Source organism: Somniosus microcephalus, chromosome 3 (genome assembly GCF_052327205.1).
Source record: "Somniosus microcephalus isolate GS21.2 chromosome 3, FLI_Smic_1.0, whole genome shotgun sequence".
Taxonomy (NCBI): domain Eukaryota; kingdom Metazoa; phylum Chordata; class Chondrichthyes; order Squaliformes; family Somniosidae; genus Somniosus; species Somniosus microcephalus.
In genome coordinates this window covers 273,763,748-273,782,612 of record NC_140989.1, presented here as the reverse complement: position 1 = coordinate 273,782,612, position 18,865 = coordinate 273,763,748, and the positions used below count along the sequence as shown (strand labels likewise).

Genomic DNA, 18,865 nt, shown 5'->3' with positions numbered 1-18,865 from the left:
AGCTCCTGTATACTGTAGTACCGGCAGTAACCACACTGGTATATAAGCTGTGCGCATGCCTCTGTACCCCAGTCTAGAGATTACCCTCCTCCAGTAAAGACCTGTTATTTGTTTATGTACAGCATCCGTGTAATTATTTATCCACTGAACCACGGATCTAACAGTGGCGACGAGTGTTGATGCGAATCTACCTGCAACATAAAAAAAAAGTCGAGTCCAGGAACACGGGCATCGACCGCGAGCAACCGCCCAGCAGTCAGGCAGAGATCCAGCTTCGCTGGGGAGGCTGTGGAGAGCCGGGCTTGGTTCCCCAGCCACAACGAGCAGTAAGAGACCGACGACAGGTCGAGAGCAGACCCTTCCCGAGCAGCGGCGGCTGGAGCCGACAGACGGCAGAGAGAGAGAGCCGAGCAGCATCGACGGGGTAAGAAAGAGGGTGAAGAGAGCAGGGCGCAGCCGGGGGTTGATCACCGAGCGGCGTCGAGGAAAAATACTGCAAACTGGAGAGAGAGAGGGTAAGAAACAGCCGGGTTCTAGACTGAGCGGCGTCGACAAATATCAAGAGAAGAACGCGCAGAGCACAGCCAGGGATCACGGGCTGATCAGGGTCCGCAGGGCGAAGCAAGGGGAGATGCCATTGAGCCGCGGAGAAGCAGGGAGAGCACGGGAGATGCCATTGAGCTGCGGAGAAGCAGGGAGAGCGTGGGAGGCACCATTGAGCCGCGGAGAAGAAGGTAGAGCGCGGGAGACGCCATTTTGCGAAGCCGCAGCGGAGCAGACGGGCGAGCGCGGGAAGGAAGGAAAGCGCGGGAGACGCCATTTTGTGCCAGCGGAGAAGAAGGGGAAGCGCGGGAGGCGCCATTGGTCATAGTTAACGCACAACCAAGGATGCCGAAGAGTGGCAGTATCTCTACGTTCGACAATGAAGTCGAAGATTGGGTGACATATGTGGAACGTATTGAGGTGTACTGCAGGGCGAATGAAGTGCCAGATGCTAATAAAGCACTGGTTCTGTTAAATTCCATGGGTGCAAAAACTTATGGGTTACTGCGAAATCTAATAACCCCAGAGAAGCCGGTAAACAAGAATTTTGAAAGCATAGTAGAAATCCTACAGGACCACTTAAACCCCATACCGCTGCTGATAGCAGAACAATTTAAGTTCCATAAAAGGAACCAACACAAAGACGAAAGCAATGCTGAGTACCTAACGGAACTGCGCAAGCTATCGAAATACTGCCAGTTTGGAGCGGGACTAGCAGACATGTTAAGGGACAAGTTTGTGTGTGGGCTACAAAAAATGAAGGAACCCAGAAACGGCTTCTATCAGAAAAGGACCTTATGCTGGACAAAGCTTTCAGTATGGCAGTATCACACGAAGCAGCCGCAAGGGGCGCTGCAGAGATACAACGGAGACCGCAAGAATATGGCACCAATGAAATGACCTATGGAACAGGGAAGTGCTATCGCTGCGGCAGAACGACACATGACCAGAAAGATTGTTGGTTCAAGGACTAAGTGTGCAGACAGTGTGGGAAAGCAGGACACATAGCAAGAGTCTGCAGGTCTGGGAAGAAAACCAACAGTAAGAAATCTCCACAGGAGAAGTACAAAAAGGTACACCAGGTGATGGACAGTGATTCAGACGAACAGAAAAGTGACACAGACTCCGGAACCAAGGAGCTGGGTTGTCTGAAACTACATAATGTAACCGAAATGGAGGATCACCAGACTATCTGGGTTACACTCAAGATAGACGGAGTCCAAGTGGAAATGGAATTGGACACAGGGTCAGCTCTAACAGTCATAAATCAAAGAGACTACAAGCGGCTATTTTCACACAGACCCTTGAAAGCTACAGAGATTGTCTTGAAGACGTATACGGGGCAAAAAGTCTACCCCAAAGGAAAAATAAGGGTGAAAGTGACATATAAAGGTCAGGAAATACCTAAAATGGATATATATGTATTGCCAAATGGAGGACCACCACTGCTAGGACGTGAATGGATCCGGAAGATACATTTAGATTGGCATTCCATACAGGCACTGAAGGTGGAGGCCAAAAAGGATGACGACGTCACACCTGGACGACTGTCAAAAATGCTAACTGATGCAAAAGAAGTGTTCCAGGAGGGACTAGGAACACTAAAAGGAATAACAGCAACAATTAAAATAGAGGATAATGCAAGCCCAAAGTTTCTGAAGGCCAGACCAGTGCCTTATGCGATCAGACCAGCGGTTGAAGCAGAGCTGGAAGGGTTGGAACGTTCAGGAGTACTGTCCAAAGTGGACTGGAGCAAGTGGGCTACACCCATTGTTCCTGTAATGAAGAGGTCGTTGAGTAATACGCCTGGGGAACCAAAGAAGGTCCGCATCTGTGGGGATTTTAAGGTGACAGTGAACCCAGTCCTTCACACGGTGCAATATCCGCTTCCACGTAGTGAGGATATTTTCGCCTCGCTATCTGGTGGTAAACGCTTCACCAAAATTGATCTAGCCCAGGCGTACTTGCAAATGGAGGTAGAAGAAGCTTTGAAACATTACCTTACGATCAACACCCATAAAGGTCTCTATCAATACAACCGGCTGGTGTTTGGAGTAGCCTCGGCTCCGGCTATCTGGCAAAGAGCGATGGATCAGGTCCTGCAAGGGATTCCAGGGACCCAGTGTTATTTGGACGACATCTTGGTCACGGGCGAAAATGACGGTGATCACCTCGCTAACTTGGAGAAGGTGCTCGCCAGATTAAAGGAATATGGGCTACAAGCTAATCGCCACAAGTGCGAGTTTTTCCAGAAACAGATCTCGTATTGCGGCCACGTCATCGATGAAGAGGGGTTACATAAGTCCCCTGACAAGATTGAGGCAGTAGTCAAGGCTCCAGCACCGGAAAATGTGTCGCAACTGAGGTCGTTCCTCGGGCTGGTAAACTATTACCACAAGTTCTTACCAAATTTGTCTACGGTATTACACCCGTTGAACACCCTACTGCAAACAGGGGTACCATTGAAGTGGGATGATGAACGTAGACGAGCTTTCCAGAAGTGCAAAGAATTGATTACATCAAAAGGGGTGTTGGCCCATTTCAACCCAGCACTACCAATTCGTTTGGCATGTGATGCATCACCCTACGGCATTGGAGCGGTGCTGTCGCACAAATTCCCAGACGGGTTGGAGAGGCCAGTAGCCTTTGCGTCTCGGTCACTAACCTCAGCCGAGCGCAACTACGCCCAGATTGACAGGGAGGCCCTCAGCCTAGTATGGGGAGTAAAAAAATTCAACCACTATCTGCATGGACAGAAGTTCACCTTGCTGACTGACCACCAACCACTTGTCTCCATCTTTAATCCTAAGAAGGGCGTGCCAGTAATGACTGCACAGCGGTTACAAAGATGGTCCCTGTTTCTAGGGGCGAATCAATATGAAATAGAATATAAAGGCACGAGACAGCATGGGAATGCTGATGGGCTATCGCGCCTGCCACTGCCTACTGTGGAGGAAGCACCAGCAGTGGACCCTATCGAGATATTTTATTCGTCGATAATTGAACAATTGCCAGTAACAAACGCGGATATAGAGAAGGAGACCCACAATGATCCGACGCTGTCACGGGTATATGAATTGACGGTGAGGGGATGGCCAACACATGGCGACTCACTGTTGCCAGCATTCTTATCCAGAAGAGAACAGCTGTCAGTATGCCAGGGGACAGTGATGTGTGGATCCAGAGTGGTGATTCCACCCAAGTTAAGGGAGAGAGTGCTAAATGAGGTCATCTGGGGGGAGTGAAAATGAAAAGCCTAGCTAGGGCTTATGTGTGGTGGCCGGGAATCGATCAACAAATCGAAGACCTAACTAAGAGCTGCTTAGGATGCTAAAAGGTCCAAAATGCACCACCACATGCCCCTCTACACCCATGGGAGTGGCCCTCCTCTCCATGGCAATGGGTGCACATTGATTTCGCTGGTCCATTCATGGACTCAATGTTCTTAATAGCAGTGGATGCTCATTCAAAGTGGCCTGAGGTGATAAAAATATCTTCAACCACTACAGAGAAAACGATTGCAGTCCTACGGACCACATTCACCAGAAACGGTTTGCCAGAGCAGATCTGCTCTGATAATGGACCACAGTTTGTGTCCGACGAGTTCCAAAAATTCATGAAAAGGAATGGGGTAAGGCATTACACATCCGCCCCGTATCATCCAGCCACCAATGGATTGGCTGAGAGGTTCATACAAACCTTTAAGAAGGCGATAAAGGCCACGTGCGATGAGGAAATTCCACTACAGCATAAGATGGACAATTTCTTATTAGCCTACCGAAACGCGACACATGCAGTTACCAACCAGACCCCGGCCATGATGTTCTTTAACCGAAGGTTGAGATCTCGTCTGGACTTGCTCAGACAAAATGTGCGAAGAAATGTTGAGGACAAACAATTCCAGCACATCAACGAGAAGCTGACAAGGAGCTTCAATGTAGGGCAACCAGTCTTGGCCCGGGACTATCGAACAGAGAAGTGGCAACCCGGAACGATATGTACAAGGCAGGGACCATTAATGTACACAGTAGCTGTCGGGGAGAACATTGTGAGACGCCACGTCGATCAGATCTTAGCATCACAGGAATGCGTCAACCCCATGTCTCGAGTACCTGGGGATGAACCCGACATACCGATAGCATCTACTTCAGACCCAGTAGCAGTGGAACCCGATGAACTACCCGATGAAAGGGGGTCAGAATCGCCTCTGCACCAAGAACCTCCGGAAAGGCGCTATCCTGAAAGGGTCAGGAAGCCGCCCCAAAGACTGAATCTATAAATGGACTTTTGTTATTGAATGTACATGTAAAAATGTAATTGTTATTTGAATATTAAGGGGGTATTATTAATCTAAAAAGGGAGGAATTGTAGTGTATGTGCTTTAAGTCAGAACTACTTTTTACAGCTCCTGTATACTGTAGTACCGGCAGTAACCACACCGGTATATAAGCTGTGCGCATGCCTCTGTACCCCAGTCTAGAGATTACCCTCCTCCAGTAAAGACCTGTTATTTGTTTATGTACAGCATCCGTGTAATTATTTATCCACTGAACCACGGATCTAACAGTAATAGTTTCAACATTGAGTACTCTAAGCTCAGGTGTTCCCTCTTCTCTACACCAAGAATTTACCTAACATCAGAAGAACACCCCCTACTGTACCATTGTAGCATTTTACTACTTACCACAATGGCATGAAAATCAGGTGGATTCTATAAAGGGTGAATGATCCTCTCAGCCAAATTATTGGCCAGGCGGTGAAGACAAAAATCTACCCCTAGGTGTCAAAAGTTGAAGAAGGGCTCCACTCTCAAGCACTGAGATCCTTCACCTTGACGAGTATCAACTTCACCTAAAAGATCTACTTCTACAGCAATAATTTTATCTTGCAATGATTGTCTGAAGGATTTATTCAGGCCTTTTGGACCCTTGAATACACCAGCAGCCTTTATTGGCCCTGGAGTGTCGCCATTTGCAGTGATGACACAGGAAGGTGCTGGGCAGCATTCCTGGGGTCAGGGGAGCAACACTATACCTTTACAGATGGACATCCTTCCTATTCGTTATTCAGAAGCTCCACAGTGGCGTCTGACTGATCTATGTAGCTCAGACCCTTTGGCACAACTAATGTCACTTGTTGAGTTGTAAATGAAATCTCCAATCTGATGGGAGCAGTTCATCAGTCCTTGTCCAGGAATATCTGGGAGTTCACACTTTACAACTGAAATGTACATTTTGGAAATCAATGCATAGTTATAGACATATATTAAATTACTGACTAACTTACAATCATAGATGATTTTTGTTCTCACTTATATTCTAGGTATTGCAGTAATTGTGTGTACCTTCACAGGTGGGGGGCTGCGCTGTCCAATTCCCAGAAGCTCCACACTCCAGTATGTCTGCCCCATGAAGCTCCAACCCTTCAGTACAGCTAAAGTTACACGTTGAGTTGTAATTGAATTCTCCAATTGGATGTGTACAATTCATGAATTCTTGTCCGAGAATCTGCGGACTTCCACACTGTACAACTGAAGAATACATTCAATTAAGCACACATTAAATCAAGCTACTGTAATAGGCTTAGACAATCTTCCATCTACTTTCTTATTTTTTCTAGTATTACTGTAACTGATTGTACCTTCACAGTTGGCTTTCTGCCCTATCCATCGTCCAGAAGCTCCACACTGAAATCTGTCTGATCCACGAAGCTCAAACCCTTTATCACAGCTAAAGTCACATGTTGAGTTGTAACTGAAATCTCTGAAGGGATGCGAGCAGTTCATGAATCCTTGTCCAGGAATCTCCAGACTTCCACATTTTATAGCTGAAACATGAACGTTAAGAAGTTTGATGTAAACTCAAACACGCAAAAAGTTACTCATTTACATAATTCAGCTAACATTCTAAAATCTGATTCTGAATTTTCTCTTTGGGGGAAAAATTCAGTTGATTGCGCCTCCTGTTAGCGCCTTAAGAGGGCGCCAATTGGGGCACAAAGCAACTAGAGGCCGGGCGCGGCAATGTTGTGCCGCTCGCGAAATTAACTAGACATTATGCGGCAGCGCTAAACATTACCGCCACGATCTCCTGCACCGGCAGATTGGGACGTCAGTCGAGTGCGCAACGCCCCGTTAGCGCCCCGTACCGGATATTTGAGTGGCGCCCCCTGCCTTACCGCCTGCCACTAGCAACGACAGGTTGTGGGGAGCGTTATGCTGTCAGAAAGGGACTAGGGGAGCGCTATTTAAAGGCGACCACTTCCTGCCTTTTTTTGTCGGTGACATTTTTGCACCACGCATTCTGAGAGAGAGAGAGACTTCTGAAGAGATTCAATGCTGTGTGAAGGAGTTTTGAGTACTGAGCAGCACTTTGCAGGTTTATTTTGATTTGCCCTTCCTTGCTTCGCCAGCACTCTGAGGTAGCGCCTCACTCTTCGGCCTTTGCACCTTAAGACAGGTGTGAAGCGCCTGATTTAGCGCTCCAATCACCTCCAGGGGAGATAAAAGCCAAGTTTGCTGTCGGAGGCGATAATTAGCGCCAGGCACTAAACTTTGCGCACGGCCGATAACGGCGCCCCAAATGGGGCGATACTGAATTTTTCCCCCTTTTTGTCTTGTTTGACCCTGTACCTTCACAGCTGGGTGTCTCCGCTGTCCATATTCCTGTCACATTGCACCGGAGACTCTGTGATCCCTGCAGTGTAAACCCTGCTGCACAGTGAAAGTCACACGTGGAGCTGAAGCTGAACTTTCCATTAGGATGGGTGCAGCCCATAGTCGCTTGGTCAGGAGCATCGAGAGTGACACACTGCTCAACTGGACAGGAGGTATTGGAATGATACATGAATTATTACGTAATTATATATTATAATAATTAGTTGTCTAAGATCAAATATTTTCTTGTGTTGATACCATTCAGTAGTTGGTCTTGAGTGTGACAGATTAGAGATCTGTCCTGTTTCTTATATAAAGACTGTTATTTTATATTTTTTTGTGTTTTAGTGTTGTTTCAAAGGGCAGATGAGTTTTCTCTATCTAACTAGACTGCCTAACAAGCATTAATTGCTAAGTCTACATAGACGGCAGGAACACTTAACATTGATTACCAGGCTATGAGATGGTAACAGAGCTCTGACCACTGTCTCAGACTAAAACAGACTATTCACAAGCTGAGCATCCTGTTCAACCTCAAGCTGAGCTTCCAACCCCATGTCCTCTCCATCACAAAGACAACCTATTTCCAATTCCGTAATATTGCTCACCTCTGCCCATCTGCCACTGAAATCCTCATATATGATTTTGTCACCTTCACACTTGGTTACTCCAATGCTCTTCTGGACAGCCTCCTATTTTTTGCATTTCATAAACTGCAGCTCACCCAAATCTCTGCTGCCTGTATCCTATCCAGCACCAAATCCTACTCACCTATCACCCCTGTCCTTACTGACCTATATTGTTCCCTAGTACCTCAAATTTAATATTCTCATTCTTGTGTTTAAATCAGTCCATGACTTCACCCCTCCCTGTCTCTAACCTCCTCCAGCCTGACAATCCTCCTCCGAACCCTTTATTCCTTTGACTCTTGTGATTCTGCCCTCTCCGTTCACCCAATCATTAGCAGCTATCTTGGTCCCACTCTCTGGAATTCCTCAAACCCTTCACACTATGGATCAGTGTCCGTTTTTATCCTCACAAACTGTGAGGCACCTTGGGATGTTATTCTACATTAAAAGCTCGATATAAATGCAACAAAGTTCTTATATATTGGCTTTGTCTTGAAAGGGAGTGGATGACTAGAAATCGGTTTTTGGGAGATGCGCCTGATACCGTTGATCCCTACTTTGATTGACAGAGTATTTAATTGTGAAAGTCACTGTTTTGATATTTCTTTGTTTTAATTTGGATTTCAAAGCACAGTGTGGGTATAACTGTTGCGCCTGTTTTTTTGTGATTTTCTGCTCTGTCAGGCAGCATGCTCCATGAAATCTCCAGTTTCACAGATTAATTTTGCATCATGGACTAGGGTCCAAACTAAAGGGAAAATTTAACCTGGCGGGATCGGCTCAACCACCTGTTTTACCTCCCACCCAACTTTGCCTTCCAGTGATTTGAGTCGCCACTCAGATGCAATCCGTTTCCCACTGGTCGGGATAGGTTAAAATTATCCATTAAGTGTGTTAACTCTGAGATCATTGTGAATTTCAAGATTTTTATAGTTCTGGAGCAGGGACTTTTAAGTGTAACGTAAAGGTTTGTAATCTGGTTCAAAGATGCCGTGTTATTTGAAGCGACTTCAGCAATTTGCTGAATTGCTTCTTTCTGTAAATGGCTCCATGAATAAACCTTGTTAGTCGGTTATGAAAATGTCTTGCATGACTAATGTTAATCATTTTCTGAAGTGATGAGGGCACATAGTGAAAATTCTGAGACAATAAACGGGTCTATTTTTTGATCAGGGCACACTATCCAATGTTACTTTCTTGCTTGAGTTCAGAGCAAGCACAGGCTTGCCTACAGAAGCTGATGTTTGTGGGGCATGAGGAAAAGTATCTGGAGGAGTCCAAATCGCTCATAGATTTGTTGGATATGAGTTCCTCATTTCAGGCACAGATTCAGTAGGGAATATTAGAAACTCTTATGACCGCAACTGATTTCAAATTACATAGCTGAAGGTATTTTAAACTGAGAGTGCGCCCCCTGCAGCAGCCTTTCCACTATAAGTCCTTTGCTTTTGGTTTCACAGTAACAGAGAACATGACTCTTACCAAATTCACACTCCAGTCCATAGAATCCTTCATTGCATCGACATGTATAATTTCCAATAGTTTCCACACATTTTCCGCGATTACTGCATGAAGTAGGCTTGCATGAAGCTGTTAAAGAAAGCAACACAAACCCAGAAACACATATATGTTCAGGAAAATATGCTTACAAGCAATGTGATGTGCACAGTAATGGGTAGAACCTTGAGGATTTAATTTTGCTTGCAACCCAGTAAAATCTAATTAATTAAGATTTCTTATGTAGACAGGCCAATGTGCTAGATTTAAAGATAATCTCTTCGGTAATAATTAGTTGCAAAAAGTATTTACTTTCTTCTGGTCATGCAATTGTTAGTGCATATGCATAAAAGATGTTGTGCCATCATAATGCAGTCATTACCCCTTTTATTTTATTAGCTGTTGGAATAGCACGGAAAGTTATTTTATATGAGCACGTTAACTGGTGCATTGTTAGGGGATAGTAAACCTCTCGAGGTCTATTTCTATTTCTGTAACTTATTAGCATTGTAAAAAATTGGGATTTTGTAATGAAACTGAAATGGAGGCTCATGAGCATGAACTATACAACACACAATGAAAGTGAGTTATCAATTTGGCTTCACTGATGCAAACAATTCCAGATTCAAGATTCCGGCATTTATTAACCTGGAAATGATAAACACTGCCGGTTATACTGGAACAAAATAAAAGTTTAAAAATCTTTTTTCAAAACAGCTGTGTGAGTGCACCCTGCTGTAAACCGGGGTCGGTGGGGGGGGGGGGGGGGGGAGGAAAGAGCGTGAAACCAATCACTGCCAATGTAATAGTTTGCAGATTATCTCCAGAAATCCAGAGGTAGAAGATCAGCCATGATCTCATTGAATGGCGGAGCAGGCTCAAGGGGCCAAATGGCCTACTCCTGCTCTTATTTATTATGTTCTTATGTTATGAGAGCTCAAAGAGGTAAGCCACAGACTTCTGCTGCAACTTGCTAATTATGCCGACTAAAGATCATGCGGCAGATTTCCCTGTTCCTGCATCTGGGCGTATTGGATCCCCTGGGCACAGTGAATAAGGAAAATCAGCCGGGGAGAAGCATAGACCTAAAAGGGGCTCTGCTTGATTGTCCATTCATTTAAATTAATGATGGAAATTTGGTTGGCTCCGTTATAGGCGGGTGCTCCTCCTTGCCTCATTTTCCTCTGTTCGCTGCATTCTTATGATCCAACACGCCCAAGTGCAGGAACAGGAAAATCTGCGTTATGTGTAAAACCGAACACAGCAATTGTATTCCAAATGTAATTATCCTTCAGATGGCTATCAGATACTATAACCTAGAACCCCTGTATGATATTAGCGCATCAATGCTTAGTGTCCTTATAACATTACTTGTCTGCTATTTTTTGGGGGTATTAACTATATTTATTTTAAACAAGTTTAACTCTTCAGTCAAAGTAGCAAAGTAATTTCATAAGAATGGATTAAGCACTCATACTCTTCTCACTCAGTGTAATTCGTAGGTTTGTATTACATCTTTAAAAACTAGGAAAAAACAAAATCCAATAAATGCATACATTATGCAAATAGTATAGCGCACTATAATATTTAATGAACTATATTACAATTATAAGCTGTCCTTGGCTCTACATTTATGGTTAAATATTTTTTCTAAATTAATTCTTGGGATGTGGGTGTCACTGACAAGGTCAGCATTTATTGTGCGTCCCTCGTTGTCATGAGACGTTGGTGGTGGGCAATCTTCTTGAACTGCTATGGTTAGATACCACTGAGTGGCTTGTACACCAAGAGCTGGATTTTCCAAGCCCCGAGGAGGCGGGCATGGAGGTGGGGCAGCCGGTAAAATCAGAGAAAGTGGGGGCAGATGGCAAACCCATCCCCATCCCGCCTCCGTGCCCTTTTGCCAGGAGGCAGGAAGATGTGCAGCTTCGGGTCCCGCCTCCTGGAGATGGGAAAGGCATTTAATCCTTTTAACTGCCTGTGGTCAGAGGCACCTGGAAGTAAGGTGTAGAGGTGAGTGATGGGTGCAAGTGTGGAGTGGTAAGTATGTAAGGTGAGTGATAAGTTTAAAAAAGTGTGCACTTACCTTGTTTTCTTTCTACAGCCTTTAGCTGCACTGGATTGGGAGAACTGATATTCTCCTTGTCAATTTCACATAATGGCTGTTGGATCCTCCAATCTTACAGACATGTGAAATTTACAAAGTTGAAAGGTTTGATAAATCCGCACCACAAAGTCTCATCAAACTAAAGAGAATGGCAGTGTTTGACAGCTTCACAAAGCTGTCAAATGCTGTTATTTCTTCTTTCAAGAAGTCATGACAGATAGCATGTCTGACGTTGACGTGATCTGTCAGTGACTTCCTCCCTAATTGGCCTGCTGAGCCCGCAGGGCGGACTTAACAAGCTCAATCAGGGGAAAATCCCTCTGATTGGTCAGACAAGGATGAAGGCGGGACATTGACACAACAAGCAGCAGTCCCGCCTCCAACTCGCATCCATTCACAAAATCCAACCCCAAGGGTCAAGCACATTCGTGTGGGACTGGAGTCACATATAGGCCGGACCAGGTAAGGATGGCAGGTTTCCTTCCCTAAGGGACATTAGTGAACAAGTTGGCTTGCTATGACAATCCAACAGCTTCACAGTCACTTTTACTGATACCAGTTTTTTTTTTCCAAAGTATTTTTTAAAAACTGAATTCAAATCCGCAAATAGTCTTGCTAGGCTCACGTTCTCTGAATTATTAGTCCAGGCCTCCAGATTACTAGTCCAATAACATAACCATTATGGTACTGTAGCCAGATGTATTGCACTTCTCTTTTGTCCTTGAAGTTTATCTTGTTTATTTGAAAGAAAGACTTGCATTTATATAGCGCCTTTCACAACCACCGGACGTCTCAAAACGCTTTACAGCCAATAAAATACTTTTGAAGTGGAGTCACTGTTGTAATGTGGGAAGTGCAGCAGCCAATTTGCGCACAGCAAGCTCCCACAAACAGCAATGTGAAAATGACTAGATAATCTGTTTTTGTTATGTTGGTTGAGGAAGAAATATTGGCCAGGACACATATTTGAAGATACATAAAGAAAGCAACAGAACTGTCAATTTGATATTTTGATCTTTTGAAATTATGAAACTTTTTTCAATGGAAAAACCCACGGTGAAGGGCCAAAACCCGTAGTTAACCCCAAAGTTGAAGCCTAAAAGAGATGAGGTAAATCACAAAAGTAGTAGTCGTGACACACCAAGCTGGTGTAGGAGATTGTAGGAGGGAAGAAATTAAAGTGTGAGGGCAGAAGTTGCAAGGCTTTGATTCTGGCGAAGGGTTCCAGACTGAAACGTTAACTCTGTTTCTCTCTCCACGGATGCTGCCTGGCCTGCTGAGTGTTTCCAGCGTTTTCTGTTGTTATTTCAGATTTCCAGCATCTGCAGTATTTTGCTATTGTATTTGATTCTGGTGTTGTGTCTTATTAGATGTGGGCATAGAGAAAATAATCAGGGCTACAATCTCTCCCTCTCTCAGCTTTATATATTGATAATGCTACAGTGTTGCAACGATATCTCTGGTCCTCACTCACAGCTAGTGAAGGTTCGCACTGGTGGCAGGGCTGTGCAGTTCCTGTCCTAAGAAGTTTCCCAATTTTGGGAAAGAATGAGTTAGAGTAGGACATTGTGTGCGATGTGTCTTGTTTTCAACATAGTGTCAGGCACAGCATATTTACAGCTTAAAGGGAACAAGAGTGATCTGAGGAGCACTGACCTTATCATGATCAATAAATAAAGCTGAGACAGAGAGAGATGGGTTGGAGATTGGAGCTGAAAAATGAATCGTTTATGAGACAATGGGGTAGAAATTCCTTCGCACCCTACCGATTTTTAGAGTGAATTCAGTGTTGAACTTTCAAATTTCGCAAAAGCAAAATACTGTGGATGCTGGAAATCTGAAATCAAAACAGAAAATGCTAGAGATACTCAGCAAGTCAGGCAGTCTGATGAAAGGTCATCAACCTGAAACGTTAACTCTGTTTCTCTCTCCACAGATGCTGCCTGACCTGCTGAGTATTTCCAGCATTTTCTGTTTTTATTTCAAATTTTGCAGTCAGACGTCCCACACCGGAAGTGTGCACAAAAAAATGGCCACCGCCATATTGGTAAAAGCAGATATCAGGCGTCCCTGGCAACTGCCTGAATTGATTGCTGGCCTCACAAAAATATGTCAATAGGGGTCATGTGTCCTGTGTTGAATTAGGACCCCTTTCCGAAATTGGTGCCTGGGAGCTTTTCATTTGCACTTCCTTACACCCACCTAGAGAAACATGGTGCAAAGGGGTCTGTGAGTGCTGAGACTTCAGGTAGTGCAGGCTTTTGCAGAGAGTGATGTGAGATCGGAGTTGGAAGTCTTACCTTAGTAACCCTCATCAAGTCATTAAACTTCTTCCTACATTGGAGTCAGTTTTGTGGGGCGATGCTCTTGGCACACACCACCTGTGCCCCTGCCACCAAGCAGCTTGGTGGGGTAACTTCCTGCCACTTGGTGGGAAGAGGGCATTCCTCGTCCTGCTGCCTCATCCACCAGGATCTCCATTGCAGTGTCGAAAAAGTGAGGGGCCCTTGAAGTCTCCTGCCATCTCAATTTCAATTCAATTTCAATTTTATTGGTCACATAACTAAATACAAGAAGTGTAATCTAGTCAGTGAAATGTTTTTTTTTTGACGAGCCGAGAGCACCAAGCAGCAAGAACACTTAGCTGCCTGGTACGCACGGAGCTCGCAAGGACGGCAGCCATCTTCATCGGTGCCATCACAAAAAAACACATACTGACATATACACGCATACATACTTTAAATATAAATAAAGCAGACATAAAATAAATAAAAGACATAAAAAGACAGCACATAAAATGAACAAGCAATAATGTAAAAAAAGTAATTTCTACAGTAATTACATTGATATTTCTACCCAGGCTTCTAGAATAATCTCTGGTTACAGGGTGGCCGCACTGGGAGAGCATCGTGAGGAACACACAACTTATAATTAAATAAATTTAATTAATTAATTAATTAAATTAAATAAATAAAGTGCCCCCTCAGTCTTTCTCGATGTTTCCATCTTGGTCTCTCTCGATGTTTCCCCTCTCTCTCTCTCTCGATGTTTCCTCTGTCTTTCTCGATGTTTTCTCTCAGTTTTTCTCGGTATTTCCCCTCGGTTTCTTCCACACACCTGGCCTGCACATTACCCCTGGCTGTCCAACTTGGTGTCCTGGTAACCGGGTTCCGCTCCAGCTCTCATCCTTCAAACTGTCACTCCAGCTCTCAACCTTCAAACTGTCTCTCCAGCTCTCATCCTTCAAACTGTCACTCCAGCTCTTGTCCTTCAAACCGTCTCTCCAGCTCTCGACCTTCAAACTGTCCTCTCTCCAGCTCTCGACCTTCAAACTGTCACTCCAGCTCTCATCCTTCAAACTGTCCTCTCTCCAGCTCTCGACCATCAAACTGTCCTCTCTCCAGCTCTCATCCTTCAAACTGTCACTCCAGCTCTTGTCCTTCAAACTGTCTCTCCAGCTCTCGTCCTTCAAACTGTCACTCCAGCTCTCATCCTTCAAACTGTCACTCCAGCTCTCGACCTTCAAACTGCCACTCCAGCTCTCATCCTTCAAACTGTCTCTCCAGCTCTCAACCTTCAAACTGTCACTCCAGCTCTCAACCTTCAAACTGTCACTCCAGCTCTCGACCTTCAAACTGTCACTCCAGCTCTCGTCCTTCAAACTGTCTCTCCAGCTCTCGTCCTTCAAACTGTCACTCCAGCTCTCAACCTTCAAACTGTCACTCCAGCTCTCAACCTTCAAACTGTCCTCTCTCCAGCTCTCGACCTTCAAACTGTCACTCCAGCTCTCGTCCTTCAAACTGTCTCTCCAGCTCTCGACCTTCAAACTGTCCTCTCTCCAGCTCTCGACCTTCAAACTGTCACTCCAGCTCTCCACCTTCAAACTGTCACTCCAGCTCTCGACCTTCAAACTGTCCTCTCTCCAGCTCTCGACCTTCAAACTGTCACTCCAGCTCTCGACCTTCAAACTGTCACTCCAGCTCTCGACCTTCAAACTGTCTCTCCAGCTCTCAAGCTTTATCTCCTGAGCTCCCATCCGGTTGCCTGCAGTCAAAATGCACCTCCCCTTTAAGAGCTGCAGGCTGCCTTTAAGTAGCAGCAGGAACATTGGAAATTGAAAGCTCCAATTGGGCATTCTGCCAATCAGCAGTAGGACTAATGGTGGCAGCCCACTTATTTCATTTATAATGAGGGCCCCTGACCAATTTGCTAGTCTTGTCCCGCGCATGTGATTAGGCGCACACTGCTAGCGTTGTGGCAGCCCGAAAACGGGCCTACATGAATTTCAACCCCAATATGTTTTTCCCTTTATCTTATCTAAGAGTGAGAGAGAGCGAGATTGCATATTAGAACTTTAAATAATTTGTATTGTTAGGCCAAAGATTTAAAGAATGTGCAATTGGTAACAATTATTTAGCAAATGTAATACCCACTGGAAATGTTATGTACGCTAAGTATGGTTATCAATCTTTAACTTAGACACTGTATTATCATTGTTATAAATCCCTGGGTTAAAGCTGCCATGTGAAGGTACGGCAAGAACTTTTAAGGACACAATGTGACTAAGAGCAGACTTTCCATAATTCTGCACCAGTATCAACTGTTGCAGACAGTGAGGCTGCGCTGTCTCCAGGCAGAAACCCCAGGAGGAAGGGGTGGAGTTGGGTTTTTCGAGCGGGAAAAGCTGCAGAGAGCGACTGGAAGAGAGGAGGGCAGGAGCTCTGAGAAGAGGGCTCAGGAGGCAAATGGCTGCCGCATCCCGTCCCGGGCTTCCAAACTCAGCCGCCGCCCTTCGTATTAGTAGCACTGCATCCTGAACTGGCTGGCTGCAAGTCACCAGTACCGGGGGATCGTCGTCTGAACCCAGATCTGCAAGGCAGAGGTCTGGGGAGAGCTGCTTGCCTCGTGCTGATGGGGAGCTACTTGGAAAAGCTGCAGAGAGAGAGAGAGAGAGAGTCACCAACTCCAGCGGCTGCTGTGTGCTCTGCATCCAGAACTCAAAGTGGGATTCAGTGATCGTGAAGAGAATTCAACGAAGGGGTTCGGAGTCGTAAGTCTTGCAGACATTGTACATACCATGAGCTCCAACTTAAGCGTGCCAACGAAAGAGTGCACTCGAATTTGGACACAGGGACAGTCCTTTGAATCCATGTAAATGGAGAATGTATGTTTATTATGTCTAGAGTCATTCTAATGTATGCAAATGTCTAATTTAGTTCATTGACCTGTAATCTTCTTACACTGTCTGATGTTAAAACTATAAAGTAAGATAGTTAGAATTAAGCCATTGTAGTAGTGATCTCCTTACTGGACTATAGAATACTGTCTACAACAGAGACCACATCTCACATATATCTAAAGAACTGTGAAGGGGTTACATTTTGGGGGCTCGTCCGGGATTGTGGTCTATTTATGTCAGTAAACTAACAGTATTGAATGCTCATTGCTAAGAGAGTGGTTTGTGGTTTCTACTGGGCTGTTTGAGCATAAAAGATGGATGTTATTGAGGTTGAAGATTGGTGCAAACGGAAGCAGATAGCTACTACCCATGCCATTGTGCTGAATCGTGTTGCTAACGATGACCCTAATGATGTCTTGCTAAGGGCTCTGAATTGTGTCAATGCCTTTGGAAAGGTTAGGATAGTTGAGCGCTGCTTGGATACAGCTACCAAGAAGCAGTTTGTGTTGATCCAGACATCAGAGAACCTGCGAGGTCATGGTTTACCTGAGGCAGTTGGGCTTTCTGAAGAGGCTGGTCCCTGGCCAGTTCAGTTTGTCCCTATTACTATTAAGGAAGAAGAAGGGTTTCAGACCAAGTTGTTGTCATTCTTGAGACAAGAAGGAAAGACTGTTGCTGATGTCAAAGGTCTGATAGGTCCTTCGGCCCTGGATATGAACACTCAGTTGGTCAGTGCCATTAGTTCTCTGGTGGATAAATGCACCAATCTGCCCTTTGAGGCTCAGGGATACCGTAAGCTCCGTATGTTCTCAGGAGTGAGACCAACTCCCAGTGGGGAAGAGGAGTACGACGCCTGGGCTGAGCAGACCCTGTCTCTGCTAGAGAAATGGCAGTGCAGTGACAATGTGAAGAGGCAGAGAATAGTAGAAAGCCTTAAGGGTCCTGCTGCTGACATTGTAAGATTCTTAAAGGCGCAGAACACCTCTGCTACTTCCTTTGACTACATGCAGGCTCTAGAAACTGCCTTTGGAACTACTGAAACCATTTCAGATTTGATGGTCAGATTCAGAAGCACATTCCAGTGTGAGGGAGAGAAGCTGTCCAGTTATCTGCTGAGAATAGACAAACTGCTGCATTGTATGTTACGGAAAAGAGGGATTGAGTTGCCTGAAATGAATCGGTTCCGCATTGAACAGGTTGTGCGAGGTGCATTGCTCGAAGACGTGACTGCTCTTCGCATACGCATGACCCATAAGTTGCGAGATCCACCTACCTTCACTGAGCTGCTAAGGGAAGTCAGAGAGGAGGAGGATATGCTTCAGGCCCAGAATGTAGCAAAGAGTGCTGTGATGTCCAAGCTTGTTTTGGTGTATGTAACCTGTTCCACCTTAAGAGATGTACTACTTTCTCTGGCTGTTGTATACGTAATACCGGTGGTGACCACACCGGTATATAAGCACTGTGTAGTAATATTTGTATTCAGTATAGTCCCGACCTCCAACCAGTAAAGACCTGTTCAATTTACTCTTGTAGTCTGTGTAGTAATTATCACTATAACACACAGACTTAACAGTGGCGACGAGTCCGATTCTTACCCTGCGGCAGTTATTTCCACGGCGGCTTCGTCCACAGACAGGACGTCGAAGAGAGGTTTCCACCCTCATCACCCTACTGGAAGACACGTCAAGCGGCAGGCATCGAGAAACCGGAGTGCAGAAGACATCCTGACCTCGAAGCCTCCATCAGCGACTGTCAGCTTTCTTCTTTCTACCTCGGTGGTGGGTAAGCCGGGCAGCGACGCGACAGAAAGTCAACTGCGTTGGCTGTACAGACGGGGCTGGGAAGACGGAGGAATAAGGGCGGTGAGATCGATCGCGACCGGAGATAAGGGCCGGGCCGCTTTCGAGCGAGAGGCGCAGCGCGGGGACATCGATCGCGACCGGAGATAAGGGCCGCATTCTGGCTAAAAGGCGCAGCGTCTGGGAAAATGAAGGCGCGAGAGCCGCGGTGAAGCGGAGACAGCGTCGGGGGACGGTTGAAGACCACCAAGCGTGGGAAAACCGCCATTTTGTGGGCGGAGGACGACGACAAGAGCGGGAAGCCGCCATCTTGGATAACATAAAAATACAATAAATTGCAACGATGCCTAAACATGGGAACATTAATACCTTTGATAGTGACATCGAAGATTGGGCCATGTATGTAGAACGCATACAAAATTATTGTAAGTCAAATAAAATTCCTGATGCAGATAA

The 18,865-nt window shown here is 45.4% G+C and overlaps 1 protein-coding gene across 2 annotated transcripts in view; it reads right to left on the bottom strand.

Annotated features, from left to right (window-relative positions):
• LOC147121960 (L-selectin-like) overlaps positions 1-18,865 on the bottom strand; it is a 35,086-nt gene that overhangs the window by 4,079 nt on the left and 12,142 nt on the right. Inside the window, exons 4-7 of one of the 2 annotated variants that reach the window (XM_085982551.1) lie at positions 9,310-9,417; positions 7,175-7,360; positions 6,184-6,369; positions 5,888-6,073 (exon numbers count right to left, since the gene is read on the bottom strand). In XM_085982551.1, the coding sequence (XP_085838677.1) occupies positions 5,888-6,073; positions 6,184-6,369; positions 7,175-7,360; positions 9,310-9,417 (666 nt within the window). The remainder of the gene's footprint in view (positions 1-5,887; positions 6,074-6,183; positions 6,370-7,174; positions 7,361-9,309; positions 9,418-18,865) is intronic. The other variant, XM_085982552.1, reaches the window with a different exon arrangement.